This window comes from Cydia pomonella, chromosome 4 (genome assembly GCF_033807575.1).
Source record: "Cydia pomonella isolate Wapato2018A chromosome 4, ilCydPomo1, whole genome shotgun sequence".
Lineage (NCBI taxonomy): Eukaryota > Metazoa > Arthropoda > Insecta > Lepidoptera > Tortricidae > Cydia > Cydia pomonella.
Window position 1 is genome coordinate 15393755 of NC_084706.1, and position 16362 is coordinate 15410116.

General features: G+C 36.3%; 2 protein-coding genes and 1 long non-coding RNA gene across 7 annotated transcripts; 1 reads left to right on the forward strand and 2 right to left on the reverse strand.

The window, feature by feature from the left end:
* Positions 1-2743: 2743 nt before the first annotated feature.
* Positions 2744-5743, reverse strand: LOC133517138 (uncharacterized). Of its 2 annotated transcripts, none has more exons than XM_061850297.1 (2): positions 5144-5743; positions 2744-4750 (listed from the first exon to the last, which is right to left on the reverse strand). In XM_061850297.1, the coding sequence occupies exons 1-2, from the start codon at positions 5226-5228 to the stop codon at positions 3489-3491; spliced, it is 1347 nt and encodes a 448-aa protein (XP_061706281.1). In that variant the 5' UTR covers positions 5229-5743; the 3' UTR covers positions 2744-3488. The 2 variants fall into 2 exon arrangements, with proteins under 2 accessions (XP_061706281.1, XP_061706282.1); XM_061850298.1 differs by having other exon boundaries at positions 5012-5146.
* Positions 5744-5858: 115 nt separating this feature from the next.
* On the forward strand, positions 5859-14791 carry LOC133517140 (programmed cell death protein 6). Of its 4 annotated transcripts, XM_061850303.1 has the most exons (7): positions 5859-6625; positions 8369-8476; positions 8775-8828; positions 8951-9057; positions 10781-11049; positions 11939-12034; positions 13796-14791. In XM_061850303.1, exons 3-7 carry the CDS (start codon positions 8791-8793, stop codon positions 13805-13807), a joined length of 522 nt encoding a protein of 173 aa, XP_061706287.1. In that variant the 5' UTR covers positions 5859-6625; positions 8369-8476; positions 8775-8790; the 3' UTR covers positions 13808-14791. The 4 variants fall into 4 exon arrangements, with proteins under 4 accessions (XP_061706287.1, XP_061706284.1, XP_061706285.1 ...); XM_061850300.1 differs by lacking the exon at positions 8369-8476 and having other exon boundaries at positions 5869-6625; XM_061850304.1 differs by lacking the exons at positions 5859-6625; positions 8369-8476 and adding an exon at positions 7374-8078.
* Positions 13631-16362, reverse strand: LOC133517141 (uncharacterized). Its single transcript, XR_009799334.1, has 2 exons — positions 16033-16362; positions 13631-13863 (listed from the first exon to the last, which is right to left on the reverse strand). It is a non-coding gene; the product is annotated as an uncharacterized LOC133517141 (long non-coding RNA).

Sequence of the window (16362 nt, forward strand, 5' to 3'; positions counted from 1 at the left end):
ACCCTGTGGAACTCCGAGCTTTACAGTCATTCCAGTAGACTCCGTTCCATTTACAACCACTTTCTGGGTTCTTTGGTTTAAGTAAGACTTAACAAGGCTTAGAGCTTCCGTTGACAGACCGTAGTGCTTCAGCTTGTGTAGAAGTGTGTCATGCTCCACGCAATCAAATGCTTTGGACAGATCGCAGAAGACACCTATAGCATCTAGCGAGTGTTCCCAGGCGTCGTATATGTGCTTGATTAGTACAGAGGCGGCATCAGTCGTCGAACGACCTCTTGTAAAACCAAATTGCTGATCTTGAAGTAGTTCATTCGAGTTGAAATGTCGAAGCAATTGGTTTAATACAATTTTTTCAAACACTTTACTGAGAACAGGAAGTATTGAAATAGGTCTAAAATTTCCAAGGTCATCTTTGCTGCCCGCTTTAAATAGAGGAATGACCTTACTGTACTTCATCAGATCGGGAAATACACTTTCTCTAACACAAGCATTAAATATATCGGCCAAATACGGTGCCACTACGTCGATTACAGATTGCATGACTTTCACAGAGATCCCCCAAAGGTCCTCAGTATTCTTTAATTTCAAGGACTTGAACGTTTTAATGATTTCATGGGGGTCAGTATATTGGAAGTATAATTCCATGCTGCATTTCTTGACATTGTTTGTATCCAAGTAAACACCAGCCTTTGCTACAGAGGAGTTCAAGTTCCGTGTAGCATCTGTGGCTATGTTGGTGAAAAAGTGTTGAAAGGCGCCAGCATTATACAGATTAGCTTATCATATGAAGGGGTTACCTATTCGAACGGGTAAGCCAAATGAACGGGTTTTCCGGTCCCAAGTAGAGCTTAAGAAAGACATTAAATGAAAACTATAGCGGACATGATCAGTTTAGCTGTTTTTGAGTTATCGCAAAAAGTTTCCCCTTCATAGTAAAAAGACTTACTTTAATTAGGTACTGATTATGCAAATTTGCCTATTTGTTTAACTCGCGTGAAAGGTACCGTTTCATCCCTTGGTTAACAATTTACTATACTTTAAGCTCCAGTTTAGCTTATTCTGACGGAAGAGTGACTACGGAACCCTACACTGAGCGTGGCCCGACATGCTCTTGGCCGTTTATTTATTAATGATGTTGGCCAATATAAAGAAAAATATTCGAAAAAGGTTAGCGAAACCTGAAATGTGTACTTGACAGTGACATGACGGTTTTGACAGTGACGCCTTTGTCGTAGTTTTTTTGGTCTTGATTACGGTTTCGAGTATAACAACATTAAAACTAAAAATGGAAAAATAAAAACTTTAAAAAAAAGATAAATCGACTTCAAAAAGGATAAAATAAATCATTATCTTATTTATATGCGTTACCAACTGATATGTTTGAAGTCGGTGCCAAGCCAAATAGTTACAAATACCGGCCAATAATGAATATGTGTCTGTACTTATATTACATATGAGTACAGACACATATTCATGAAGGCTGAATATGTGTCTGTCTGTCTGTACTTATATTACAAACGTGTAAGTAATTCTGTCTGTTACTTTGTCACCTTTTCACGGCTAAATTACTATAAGTATCAATTTTGATGGAATTTGGTATGTATGTAGAAAGCTGAACCAACTCATTGAATTCCCGAAGCCCACAAGTTCGAGATATGTATAGTCCGAAAACTAAGTAGTAAAAAAGTTTTTTAACAAACACGAGACACATGATTATTCCAGTGTTTCCAAGGCTCTTGGGTCATACGTTAGGTCTTTTTTAATGAAAAGTCACATATTTGTCCTTAAATTATAAAATACAAAATTATAAAAATGGCCAAAAATCACATAAATGTGACGTTTGTGACCATCTGGCGACACTGGATCATTCGTTCTATACTTACCTAACAGAGTTAACGCATGGTTGAAACAAATGAACACCTTCGCGTAATTCATACCATATTCGATTAGTTTGATAGTATGGAAGACAATTCACTGAAAACATAGCCGCGTTCGTATTAACACTTCCAAATTTGGCTTGGCGCCGACTTCAAACATATCAGTTGTTAACACATATAAATAAGATAATGATTTATTTTATCCTTTTTGAAGTCGGTTTATCTTTTCTTTTTTAAGTTTTTATATCCTTCATTGTAGTGCGAGCGAGGGAAAATGTGGTAGTTGGGATCGGCATACTGAGCTCGCACAGCCTGCTGCAGCACGTAAAATACCTAAACTCGCTCAACGCCGAAACGTAATAGCGCTCTTAAGAGGCTGTCAATACCTAAAGCGCGCACACTGTCTATTCGTATCGGAGTAAATGAGATAGTACTGTCGCATGTTACTGGGCCTGGGCAAGGGAATAAAAGAAAAATATTTAAATAAAAAAAAGTGGATTATTAGTGTAATATTTTACTCAATAGCGGTTTAGATAGAAATGTTTTGAAATTGTGATTTTAATTGCAGACCCTTAAGTAACAACAATAAAGACATAAAACCGTTTAATTGTGATTTTAAGACCAATCTTTGCAATTATTTTCTATGGAGCCGATTTCGTTCAATCATGTATCGAGTACAACCACGGTCTTTGAAATATAATTAATATGAACATATATTTTTCTTACTTGACTAAAACACATAGTCTTTCTTAAAAAACTGTTAAGTAACATCAATTTCAAGGACATTGGGTGTTGACAGCCTCTTAAGACTGCCGCTGCTTTGCTCCACGTTCTCCTTATAAATAGGAAATAAATAAAACAAACAGTTTATAAATAATATTATATATTTAATTGCATAAGATAAGTTGCACAGATGCACATGATTAATAATAGTGTTATTGAGATTATTTCCTATAATAATGTAGTTCGATACTTAGTCTAGGGCAGTATAATGATGAATTAGTAAATTCCTGGTACCCAACTCTAGGTGTCGTTAAGATATATCATGATTTTATGAAATACGAAACTGCACCACAATTTATGTAATCTAAAAGACACAGAGAAGTGGGTTCCTGGTTTAATAATGCCGGTGTCTAGTAATAAAAAAAGCTTACAAGCAAAAATCTGTTAGCTGCAATTGAATATCAAATTTATAGGAGATTAGTCCCCAATTCGCCAGATCTTTGTTTCGTCGGATTTGGATGTACTAAAGAAAATCTGGCAAAACAAGAATCTGGCGAATCTGGAACATTTTTTTTTTTCTCAGTAGTTACTACTACAATTACAGTGAACAAGCCATGCAGTTGGCAACTAGTTAGTAACTACTCATAATATATCTACTTAAGCTTACTATTTGCCTTGTAGGAATTCTATATGATAAGGCAAACCATTATCCAAATATTCATAGATAAGTTACAACAACTTTAAGTCATACTATGCATAATTATGCCTTAATTATATCAGATGTGACAGCATGTCATATTTATCATAAATCCCTAAAAACTTGTGTTGTTAGCCCTTCTGTAAACATGTACAAGTTGTCACCTGTAGCAGTTAACCCAGCCATATAGTTTAGGTATAAATAGTAACAGTGTGAGTTGGTCGTATTTGTTCAACGGGTGTCTGGGCAGTAGACGGACCTTCTATCGGACGGCCCTGCTTGGCCTTTTTCCTTGCAGCATCACTCTCAGCATAGTACATGCCCAGTCTTGTTTTAATTGCTGCAAGAGCTGCTCCATTAATCTCATAGTGGAAGATATTAGTGTATCTCCACTGCTTTACCAGAGGACCTCTCCTTCTCTCTTTCTTTACTTTTTTCTCTTTTGTTGGTTCCTCCCGCTCTTGACCTGGATTTTGGTTGTAAGCAATAGCTGGATTTTGAGATGATGATGATGGTTCTGGTTTTGTCTGTAACACAATGTAGGCAGTTGTTGGTGGGGCCGGGCGTGCTGCAGCTGAGGAATGGAGCAGAATACCCATGCTCTGAGCTCCATTTTGAGTCTGATAGAAGTTTGTTTGAGTGCCAGTAGAAGCTAGTGCGGCTGACTGGTACTGGTTCTGGAAGTAGTTTTCTGCCAAGTTAACAAGATGGCCACTGCCTGGATACGTAAGTGGGGCAAATGGTTCTTGAGTGACAGGTGGCTGTGGGGGTTGTGTGGGCATTTCACTTGGCAAAGCAATTTCAGAACCTCTTTTAGACTTGGGCATAGTGGCTGTTATGTTTTCTGGATCATATGTCTTAATGTAATCTTTCCACATCTTGGAGATGTTGATCTCCAACCCCGCTATTTTATCCAGCCTTATGAAGTCCTTGAGACGGTGTGTGTGAACAATGGAGTAAATGTGATTTTTAATTTGATCAATCACTGTATTTGGTAGCCGTACTTCTCCAGAGCGACGATGGCTGTTTTTCCCACGGTTGTCACTGGGAAACATAACTCCGTCATCCATTTTCTTGCACAATACTCGAACTTTTCGTTCAGTAATGGCATGAATGTTTTTAAAAGCTGTTTGGCAGACCTGGGTCTCACGTCCCTTCACGCGGATGAAATATTCGAAAGTGCAAGTACGCCTGCTGCTAGCCTTGACTCTCTTACGCTTGACATCGACTTGCCGCATGAGACCAAACAAGTAAGCATTTTGTTCGTCATGTGTTTTCATAGAATAAAAACCGTGGAATGTTCTCAATCTGATGTCTTCAGGCACTTTCTGGAAGCATTTACGGCGGCAATTGCAGTCGGGACCAGGCTGCTTTGGAGGAACTATCTTGCCATTTGCATTTATGTACTCGAGCCCCGCTATACGCAGACGTTTTTGTTTTTGTTTGTGCCATTCTGAAATCGAAATATCGCATAGAAATCAATCGGCATAAAGAGCAAGCAAGTTTCAATAAAGGAGCGACCGGATTCAGAAATAAATATACAATATATTATGTATATCTCGTGGCAGACAGTTGTACATGGGATGGCGTCTTTGTTATTCTTTTGTACACATTGTCCAGATCCGTTACACAATGAAAAATAATGATTAATCAGTATATCACAAACATAATATGCAGAAACTTTACGAGAAACTATTCTAAGTCTTGGTCTTACGTGTCAAGAAAGTATTAAGAGGCAAAATTGGACCATTTCGCGAAGGAAAAATCAAAGAAAGTCATATTTAAGTTAATCTTTATACTGTTAATAAGATAGTACATTTACTGAATGTGTTATCTTTGTAGTTACCTTCTGGGTTCCGAGATCGTCGTTTTACAACTTTTCCGTTTTTAGTAAGCTTTATTTTGCGGTCATTACTTGAGACATCCGCCATTTTAATATCGAAGCAAGCTACATACGCATAACCAAATCATCGTAACAGCCACAGCACTGTGAAACAAAACCTACAAAACATTTCTAAGACGAATAACTTATCGCTTTTAATACATTTTCATACAAATATGATAAAATAGATATGAATAATTAACTTAGGATAATAAAAATATATTATGTAGTGAGTAGGTAATTGAAAAACCTATTTATGCGAAACTCGTTCATGGAGTTGAAGTGAAATAACAAAACGCAGAGGAAGCGGCGGTAGCGGAACTCCGTTCACCGACAAATTCTGCGGAATGGCAACATTACTTTAAAGTGTTGCCATCAGAAGACACCAAAGATAAATTATTTCTTTCCGAAAAATAACCATTGGAAAAGTATAAATATTTCGAGCAATCACAAACTTCGTTGCCTTTTTGTGCTCCACTAGCTATTAAATAGCATTATCAACCAATTCGTCATAGTTAATACTTTGTCTTGAATATCACGACCACGAACTTATAACATTATCCGGATAGGGTACATTGGCCAAAAAGTGTGTCCGGTTTTACTGACTATTTATAATTTTATATATACCTAATCGATTCGATATAGGTTGGACACGCATTTCTGTCAGTGGAAAAAGGCGACAAATTTGAAAACTAGTTGCAATCACAGATCTACGATGAGTAGATGACGCTTAAAGAATTAAAGATAGTTAAACTGTGCAAAACGTAAGCCATCACGCATATGAATATACCATGAGTGCGAAAGAGGCAGACTACAAATGAAAAATCGTGACCATTTTTGAGTTCGACACTGGCGGCTAACGGCCGCCATTTATTAATTTTCAAACGCATGTCCGGCATCGTAACACCTTAAGTATTTTAATTAGAAAATATAAATCTCATCCACATGGAATCCAGGGCTATAACCACGAAAACCGAAGCTCATCAATTGCGGGTGTTTTTCTCTGTCACTCTTATTACGTCGTAGTGAGAGATTTTGTGAAGCGTTTTACAGAATAGAATAAACTATATCCATCCTTTTTCAGGGGCCATAATACTAGCACAGCAAAAATACAGTAAGATTCTTTCTGACTATGCACAAATGAGAAAAGATCTTGGCCAAACTATATATTCCACGTTATCCTAATATCCCAGATACACATAACTTATGGTCACCCTAATTAGAAAGAGATGCAACGGCCCACCTTGACTTCTCATGTGGACACACTTTTTGGCCAATGTACCCTATCCGGTTAATCTTATAAGTCCGTGATCACGGACGTCATCTTGATACTCTGGATCCTATTTGACAGTCTTACTCGCCTCGCCTACTTTGCAAATACATATTCCAAGATTATCGTAGTATTGTTTTTAGTGCGTTGGAACAAATATCGCAACTGTATAAAATGTAAGTACAAGGCATTAAAGTATTGGTCACTCGTGTTTCATTTACATCTTGGATTTTCCCTCTATTTCAAGAACATTTATCATTACTTGAAATTAAAGTAAACAGGTGATTCACGCAAACATACAGTAAGAAAAAAACGTTTCTGTTACACCGTCTATGGCAAAACATTCTCTTTAGTTGTAACTGTTAAGCCCCAAATTTATTTTATTATTTTTTATTTTATTGATAAAAATGTTTACATGACATTACAGTTGAACCAATGCGTCACGAAACTTAAACTAACTAATAATTATAAGTATTAACAATTATAAAACAATAATGGCACATTAACAAATTAAATTGGGACAGTTGAGCACCTAGCATCCATCGCCTCACAGAATCTCAAGCATTCACTATACACTGCCGTCCATCGCCAAGCAAATAGATCGCATTCAGGCGTCGATGCCAGGAGCGCATTGAGCAGTGAGAGGGCGCGATTATATTAATTGTTCTCATAACAGCAATAAAAAAGCTCAAATAATTTCAAGTCTATTGTTTCTAAATGTTCGAAATTTAGTTAAGAAACTACCTACTCTCCTACAATTTAGACATTGTAAAAATTCAAACTATACTTATGGTTAATGAAATATAGCAGCAGTTTTAGTTTTCTCCATCTGACTATTGCATTTATACAAAACAGCCGTTTATTCCTGGATAACAAATAAAATTAATAATTTATATTAATTGAGTTTTTATAATTGTTAACCTTTGACTGACAACCTGGTTTTTGTGTTGCACTTAAGGCCAGTCCAGATGGGACAATTTTTCACATAATCTGATAGTCAATTTAATCAGGATGTGTGGAAAAATGAGATTGGGTCACCAATCCCGTTTGATTTGATTGTAAGATTATGACCAATAATGGCGAAGGTGTCTGCCTTTTCTGATTCAGTAGAACACCAGAATGATCGAGAAACAGAAAACAGAGTATGTATTGCATGGAAAAAATACTGGACATGGAAATAGATTATGAAAAATCCAGATATCCCATTAAAATGCAAAAGTAAACTGTTTAATTCTTGCATCCTCTCATGACCTATGGTTGCCAAACTAAGACCTTAACACAAAAGAATAGAAAATCCCTAGAAGTATGCCACCTCAACATAGAGAGAAGTATTCTCAACATCAAAAGAAGGACAAAATAAGACTAAGCACCATAAGAAAAAACACAAAATTAATGGATGTGTCCTATGTAACAAATAATCTTAAATGGAAATGGACTTGACACATGCTAAGAGAACCAGGACAGAAATGGTCAAAAATTGTTACAACCTGGTACCCCAAAGATGGGAAAAGGAAAAGAGGCAGACCTTACCGCAGATGGGAAGATGACATAAGAGCTATTGCTGGACCAACATGGACAAAAAAAGCAACCAACAGAGAGGAAGGTCTTAAGGGAGGCCTATGCCGGGAGGCAAGTCGAACTTTATTTTTATTTTTAAATTCATTATTTGACAAATAAAGAAAACCTGACAAGAATATAATATTAATAAGGTCGAAATAAATGGCTATTTTATTTTATTTTTATGACCATTAGTGTAGTATGCATGTTTCGGGGCATTTTGTTTTTCATTCACAGGTTTTAATAGTGCTGCAAGTGGCGTTTTAAAAAAAATATTTTCTAAATAAGATAAATGAAGTCTGTGAGACATAGGGTGTCAGTTAAAGGTTAATAAAAATATTTTTTAACACATTCACTACCAGACAAAAACCGGCGCACTACCCCAGAAACCAGTGGTCTATAGCAGCGTACAAAACAACCCACCCAGCGGGTTGTCCGGCATCTGAACAAAGTTCACGAGCGCCCACCAGGTGGGTTCCCGGCAGTGAATGTGTTAAGCTAGTAGTTGAAAGTTCACACCAGAGGTATGATGTAAAGGCCATTAGAATGTACAATCAATTTATGTCAGTTTTGTCTGAGCACAATCACTTTTTCTAAACTCATCACCTCTACTGGGAAAATAATGAACTCTAAAAATAAGAAAACATGTGTTAATATCGCTCCATTTGTAAAGTTTATTTGTTTTATGATGTATAAAAATGGGTTCAAAATCAGCTTCAGGCACTGGAGAATTTTTTGCTTTATAAAAATAAATGCCTTCAATTTCAGGTCATTTCAATCACCAATGCCTAGCCGGGAGTTCCTTTGGGATATTTTTAGAAGGTAAGAATAAAAACTTCCGTTCAACTTTCTCTGTTCTGAGTTGTGTAAACAAAAAAATTTTAGAATAGAATGTTAGTAATTGTTTTAATTTTCTATTTACAAATGTTTATTTTTGTAAACAGAGTGGACAAAGACCGAAGTGGGTATATATCAGCCGATGAGCTGCAACAAGCTTTGTCAAATGGCACCTGGAACCCATTCAATCCAGAGACAGTACGACTTATGATTGGTAAGTTTAAAAAAATGGAAAATGCATCAAGCAGGTTCTAGCAAAGTATAATATGATTATTATTAGAGACAGTTTGGTCTAACTGGCGCTTATTAATGGAAGATTCAGCCTTTCAGACATGAGTCCTAGCGACCGACCCCGGCTCCGCACGAGTAGTAAAGCGTAATAATATTTTATAAGCCGTAATATTTTTTTTCATTAGCTGGTTGTATCGAGTATGAATTAGACTTAAATGTATAATTACCCGCGCGGTTCACGTGGTGAAGACCAGTGCGGGCGGGGGTGACTGCGCCTAGCACTAGTAATCGTCGCGTTCGCGAATGGAGTCACTTCGTGCGGCAGCTAGCCCTATTGAAATTTTCGTGCGAATTTTTTAATCTATGTTAACTCATAAGATGGCTAAGATATTCGGCCATTATCATCTGTATGAAATACTCAATGTAACTTAACGTATTTCATTTGATAATGATTAATATTGCAATTAGCACATAATATGTGATCTTTCTTATAAGCAAGTAATAATAATAATAATAATAATAAAATACTTTATTGTGCACTACAAAGAAACATACATGTTACAAACAAAAAAAAGGACATAAGTAAGTAGGTAACAACAGGCGGACTTATCGCTAAAGAGCGATCTCTTCCAGACAACCTTCAGATAGCGATTCAGTGGCTAGAAATAAAGTTATTGGGCAGTGCAAAACCACATAAGTGTAAAGTTTATAAAATAAGTAAATAGAAACTACAAATAATGAGAAATAAACTACATAAACTACATATATTATATAGGCAACAATAATACACTACATATACCTACACAAAATACATAAATACATAATGAGTAATCAAGTAAGAGAAAAATAACGACCAGGTAACAAAAAGATATGAGTGTAAGGAGCATGACTAAGAGAGAGATAAATAGTGTTCTTTTAGACGTGTTTTAAAAATGGGTAGGGATTGAGCACGTCTTATGTCAATGGGCAAAGCATTCCACATCCTTACAGACTGGAAAGTAAAGGATTTGAGGTAGAATTTAGTAGACGAACGAGGAGGAGCAAGAAGGAGATTCTGAGAACACCTGACAGACGTAAGAAAACTAAACCGCTTTTTAAGGTATTCAGGAGTATTGGGAATAAATCAAGTAATCCTTAAAAGATAAACATATACCGTCACGGAATTTAATGTAGAAAAATAATAGAGACAAGCCCACCATATATTGTGTTGTTACCTATATCTCAAACGAAACGGATTAGGCAGCCTTTTCGATTTAAACTCCTGGACAGCGTTGTCAGCATTTTTCCGACGTCCATAGCAAACATCGTCGTATTTCAAACAATTTACACAAAACCTTAACAAATTTTAAAAACCGCATGAAAATCGGTTCAGAAGTTTTTGAGTTTATCGCGAATAAAAGGACATGGATATACAGATAGACAGGCGCGGCGGGGACTTTGTTTTATAGGGTGTAGTGATAGTTATAATACTTACTCGTAGTGATGCATTTTTAATGTTAAACATTTTAGCCTATTTCAAAATCTCGTTGGAACCATGGACCTTCCATCAAATAATATGGATTGTGTCGTCCGAAATAAATGATTATATATATATAAACAAAGAACAACAATTTGAGAAGTTCCTCCACTTTGAACTACTATGAAGTTGATTATTATCAGGACAATCCACTGGTTTTGTAAAGCATATGCAAAAATTTTTTTTACAGGTATGTTTGACAAACAGAATAGAGGTGTCATATCATTTGAAGACTTTGGCGCACTATGGAAATATGTCACAGACTGGCAAAATTGCTTTCGCTCATTTGATAGAGATAACTCTGGAAATATAGATAGGCAAGAATTGAAGAATGCTCTCACAGCATTTGGGTACAGGCTATCTGATGAAGTTGTGGGCATTATGGTCCAAAAATTTGATAGATTTGGACGAGGCACAATTTTGTTTGATGATTTCATCCAATGCTGTGTCACTTTATATGTAAGTACCATTACAGCTCCACAACATAGGTACTGACCCGCTAGGCGAGTCATCATCTTCCTAACTTTGTCGCGGTATTTTTGCTAGGACTTACTTTGAGTGCCTGTGGGCCGCTCGTCAATATAATCCTAAGACTTGGAGCAGACATTAGATCATCTAAAGGGGAAACTAGGCTTGATTAGGATTAGTCCGATTTTCTCACGATGTTTTCACAGGTAAGGCACGGAAATCAAATCTTTTGACTAAACATGTATTTTGTGTAATGAATTAAATAAATAATATAGGACATCATTACAGAAATTGACTAAGTTCCACAGTAAGCTCAATAAGGCTTGTGTTGAGGGTACTTAGACAACGACATATATAATATATGTATAAATATTTACTTAAATATATAGAAAACACCCATGACACAAAATATCCATGTTCATCACACGAATAAATGCCCTTACCAGGATTTGAACCCGGGACCACCGGCTTCATAGGCAGGGTCACTACATACTAGGCCAGATCGGTCGTCGAATTGATGACGATATTGTTTTAAAGCGTATTTATTTCATTTGTTTGTGTGGAAACTTTGCTACATTCACTTAGAAATTGAAATAGGTCCATGGATGTATCAAATTGAAAATATTTTCTTCTATGAATTAATTCCATGTAAAATTAGTTGTTTAGATGCAATTTTTAAATAAAAATAGTTTAAAATAATTTATTTTGAACAATATTACGGGTCGATTCGACCCCTCATATTTAATTTTATTTGTAGCCATGTTTTTCCTTTTTCAATGGTTATATTTGATCATCAAGTTTGTATGTAATACCTATTTCCAAGTATTGTTGTATGTATCTGAAACTGTATTGATATTTCAAATTAAATTGTTATTTCCAGACTTTGACTTCGGCATTTCGTCAATTTGATACTGACCAAGATGGAGTGATCACAATCCACTACGAACAGTTCTTAAAGATGGTATTCGGCCTAAAGGTATAAACATGGAGATGCTCTTACCACCGTCTAGGTTTCTGTTAAAGACAATTTTTCTAAACAAGCAAATAACATAACTTTTTGTAATATTCATCAACATGTAACAATAAGTTCTGTAATTTAAATTATTATGTACAGTCACCTGAAATAATATGTTAATAACGAAGGCCGCAAAAATATTTGTCACAATCTTATTTGTTTTATTTGTAGCGTAATAAGAGCGTGTCACATATTTTAGCTGCATTCGTTGTGCCAGTACTATATTATTGCAGGTGACTGTACATGTCACGTATGATTCTATGATACATACATCTCTGTTATGGTGATACATGTAAAGTTACTGCAGGGAGGGAAAGTGAACCACTGCATTAGGTTTTATGTTGAGAAATTGATTTATTTTAGCAGTATTTTAGTCTATTAAAGTTCTATTATTATAATTTTATAATACACAAAAATGACTAAGTATGTAAAAACATTCACATTTTCTACTTATTATAATTATTATTAGGTATACCTATTTAAATTATGGAAAAAAATATCGCTAAACGAATATATACTTGTTTTGTTATTATAAATGTTATTGGATTTGTATATGTCGTTAATAAGGTAAGGTATAACGAAGTAGGTGCTTTTTGAAGATGTTGTCAATATCAAATAGTTCACAGAGCTATTTCCAATTGTTCACTGTACGGCATGAGGCGGATCCACACAGAGCGAGCGTTTTCCTCGCCCGAGCGCGCCGCCTCGGCCGAGGCACGTCTACACTGGCCGGTTTGTGCGTTGTGCGCGAGGAAATTGCCTCGCAAGCATGCTCGCTCTGTGTGGACCCGCCTATTAACATAAAATATTACAGACTCACAGAATCAAACAAAATTCGCCGAAAACATGACTCTTAGCAATGAACAAGTAGATACGAAGTTGTTTTCAAATTTTAACCACAACCAAACGTGAAACATAACCCTACCTGTTTCAACCACAACAAGGTTCAGTTTAATTTAATTTACTCGTATTTTTTACAATTTATAAGCCTTTCGGTATCGTTCCGCTTGGGGACAATTTGATCTCCATATTCGTAAAGTAAGGACGCTAAGCACAAAGAATTTCGTACATTGATCCGCCTGAATAGATAATCGAATAATACTCATAAATACACCGTGGGCTGGTAAAACCCGACAAATTTTTTAACCATGCATTCCTGAGGCCACCCGCCCGCCCGCACAGTGTCATTAACCGCCGGCGTCATGGGCGGGACAGCAATATTATTACGCGCGTGTGATAGAGATAGGAACAGGCGGGTCAAAGTGCGAAGTTCTTCGTGCTTACGTATCGTCTCTTACTCTAAGATTCAAGCTTACTCGGCAGTCTTGCTTATGTGGTCTAATTTTAGCCGAGCGCTCGTTAGGTTCTTTATGAGTAAATAGCCATTGTACCTACTCGGACATGTTTCGCTCGACTCGCTTCGGCATAAGGGGTTGTATACAGCGAACGTTGTATAGGACTCCTTTTACTGAGCCGCTTTTTTCGTGCTGGGGAGTTAAATGCTCTAAAGCTACGACGATTGATATTTCCGGTCCATTAAATCGGACTGAACACGAATTCTGTATATTCTTCTATATTGTCAATATTAAAACTTGATAGTTTATTCCATTTGAATAGAACATGTTTTAAACAAGTTTATGCCCGCGACTGTATGTAATCGGTGGATGTTTGTTGGTATGCTTATGTTTTGTGTATTCTAACTGTGGACTTTTTTCCGTCCAGTGCTGGCCGTAAACTTCGGGGTTTCCATGTCGCGCCTCCAAGATTTGGGAACAACCCGACAATAGTACCTGAAAAATGTCAACCTCCTTTAAATACCCGAGTCGTACATTACTAAATATTTTAGCTAAACTAACTGGTATCTGGGACAACTTCAGAATGTAGATTTTAGACAATGTAGACTCTAGTAATCTTTACACAAAGTTGCGTACCTAATCATGTTATTGTAAGCGCTCACTAAGATCACTCGTTAAGACACGTTATCTACAATATATATGTTATAATATATGCAGATACCAGTCTTTTATACTTTTTTTTATTTATAGGTAGGAAGCCTTTTTATAAAATTTTATTAAACATATACTTAGTAAAGAACCTATAAATACTTAAGTATAAATAAGTTTGACGACATATTCCTGTAGGTATTTTATGTACCATAACCTTTGTGATACCTACCTACACGAAAACCGCTTGTATTTATGGATTATCTATAAGCTATTTGTTTTTTATACTATCTTGCCTCTTCTAGTAGATTACCTATCTATTTAAATATTTATTCTAAATTGTATATTGTATCGTATAAGTGTTGTTTCCGTGTCTGCTCACTTTGCCAAATTTTTGTGTAGAGAAGCATTTTTGTATGTTGCTCAATCAATGAGCTTATTATGTGCACGGTAGTGCACGGCCAAGTTACTATTTCCCGGAAAGACTAAGTCCCATTTTTAGAATCTCTATAGAGGACATTTTGTACATAGGTATATTTTATAGTTTGTAGTCTACATACCTGTCATCCAATGTCGTGACTTTAACACAAGTTTATACTCTGAATTTTATAAATTTCTCAATTAAGACTATGTTATTATTCTGAAATTATATATTTATAGATTTTTCATTCAAAGACGTTAGACATTAAAATTATCTTTCGATTAAATCGATCTGAAACGTTGGAAATCTATTAGCATTAAGAATAATAATAAAACAATCTGCAACAAATGACAATGACATCTACTTCCTTTATTTGAGTGATAACAAATGCTGTCAAGTCTCAGAGGTAATCAATTCTTGGACTTAGCGCATTTGTAGATAGGCGAGTCATTCTTGATTCAGAGCAACTAGCAAAATGCACAAATGTAATTCTATCAACATGTCGACACTGGTAAAGCCGGCGCCCACTATCGGCAAGGCACAGCACGGCTCAGTAGCCTTGACATGCCTAGAGCCGCTTTGACAATCTTCGGGAAGATTCGGCAGTCTTTGAGTTGCTATCACGAATACACACGCCTATTCACTACGGTTTTGCTCACGCCTGAGATATGCCTCTGCATTCCCAAGTTAGGTACACGGTACACCTCGGCATGCCTGAGGACCCAACGGCAATAATTTCCCTTAACGTGTGCGTAGGTAGATAGGGAGCGTGGCTGAACTGTAGGAGGCAGCACAGGAGCCGTCAGATTTTTGGCGCGAGGCGTAAATGTGATGTTTTTTGTTTCGATGTAGCCCACAAGATGGCAGAACCTACTATGCACAAGAAAATACGTGACGTGTACATGTGCATGTTTATGGTTCCGATTCAGGCCACAAAATGGCAGAACCTCCAATGCGCACAGCCCCTATATGCCGAAGGATCCCATGCCTTGCCGATTGTGGGCGACGGGCCTAACAATCCATTGAAAAACTAAGTACTTACTGTAGGTACTAATTTGGAAATTGTTGTGTGAAAAGTCAACAATTGTATGATGTTTCCAATGGCTCTTACTTACGGCGTTTCGCATGTTGGGGTAGGTTTTCTGATCTATATAGTACCTACTTAGTACGTAACGCTAGTGGCCAATACCGTTTTATTTTAAATGACAATAAGAATTTGACTTTGGTTGGAGCTTAGTCCATCGAGTTGGACATCGAACCTTGCTATATATTTCTAGATGTTTCTTTTTCATTTAAAACTATAGCAACGCATTTAAAACTTTTCAGAAACGTATATTCCTTTACCTACTACGGAACTAAATTATATCTTGACTTGTTTTATGGTCAGGTCAGATGAAACACTTTTACGATGCACGTGCGGAAAATGGGAAATTCACAACGAGTGATAAATTAAAACACGGTCGAAGGGAGTGTTTTTTGTTAAATAGACACGAGTTGCGAATTACCTATTCGCAGTGTATTGTACGAAATCGTTTTGAATGATTCACGGTTAGTTTCACTAGACTTAAATCGACCGGGATATAAACCGTGATTACCTTTTATATTGTTTATGAGCTCCAGATATTTCGAAGCGGTTACATGCCTCTTGTTCACGGGTAACTGGAGATAGCGGGTGGGTGTCAAGGTTGTGTATGCCCTGATTCATAATTAAATTCCATCAAATCTACCACTGTGTTGCCAGTAAAATGAAACGTTCCAAAAATAGTAAATATATTATTGGAAAACGAATGCACGTAAGGAAATAATTTACTACTAATTTGAAATACAATATTTAAATAATACGACTTATTAAAAAAGCAGTCCTATTAATTAATATTGAATTAAAACTATTTTGAGATAGAAATGTTTGTTTTGAAATGGTAATA

Bases quoted from the DNA above. Each gene is read 5' to 3' on its own strand.
- LOC133517138 (XM_061850297.1), bottom strand. From the start codon at position 5,228: ATGGCGGATGTCTCAAGTAATGACCGCAAAATAAAGCTTACTAAAAAC. The intron at 4,751-5,143 runs GTAACTACAAAG...TTTCGATTTCAG, and splicing joins ACGATCTCGGAACCCAGAAG to AATGGCACAAACAAAAACAA.
- LOC133517140 (XM_061850300.1), top strand. The intron at 8,829-8,950 runs GTAAGAATAAAA...TTTTGTAAACAG, and splicing joins CTTTGGGATATTTTTAGAAG to AGTGGACAAAGACCGAAGTG. The intron at 11,050-11,938 runs GTAAGTACCATT...TGTTATTTCCAG, and splicing joins AATGCTGTGTCACTTTATAT to ACTTTGACTTCGGCATTTCG.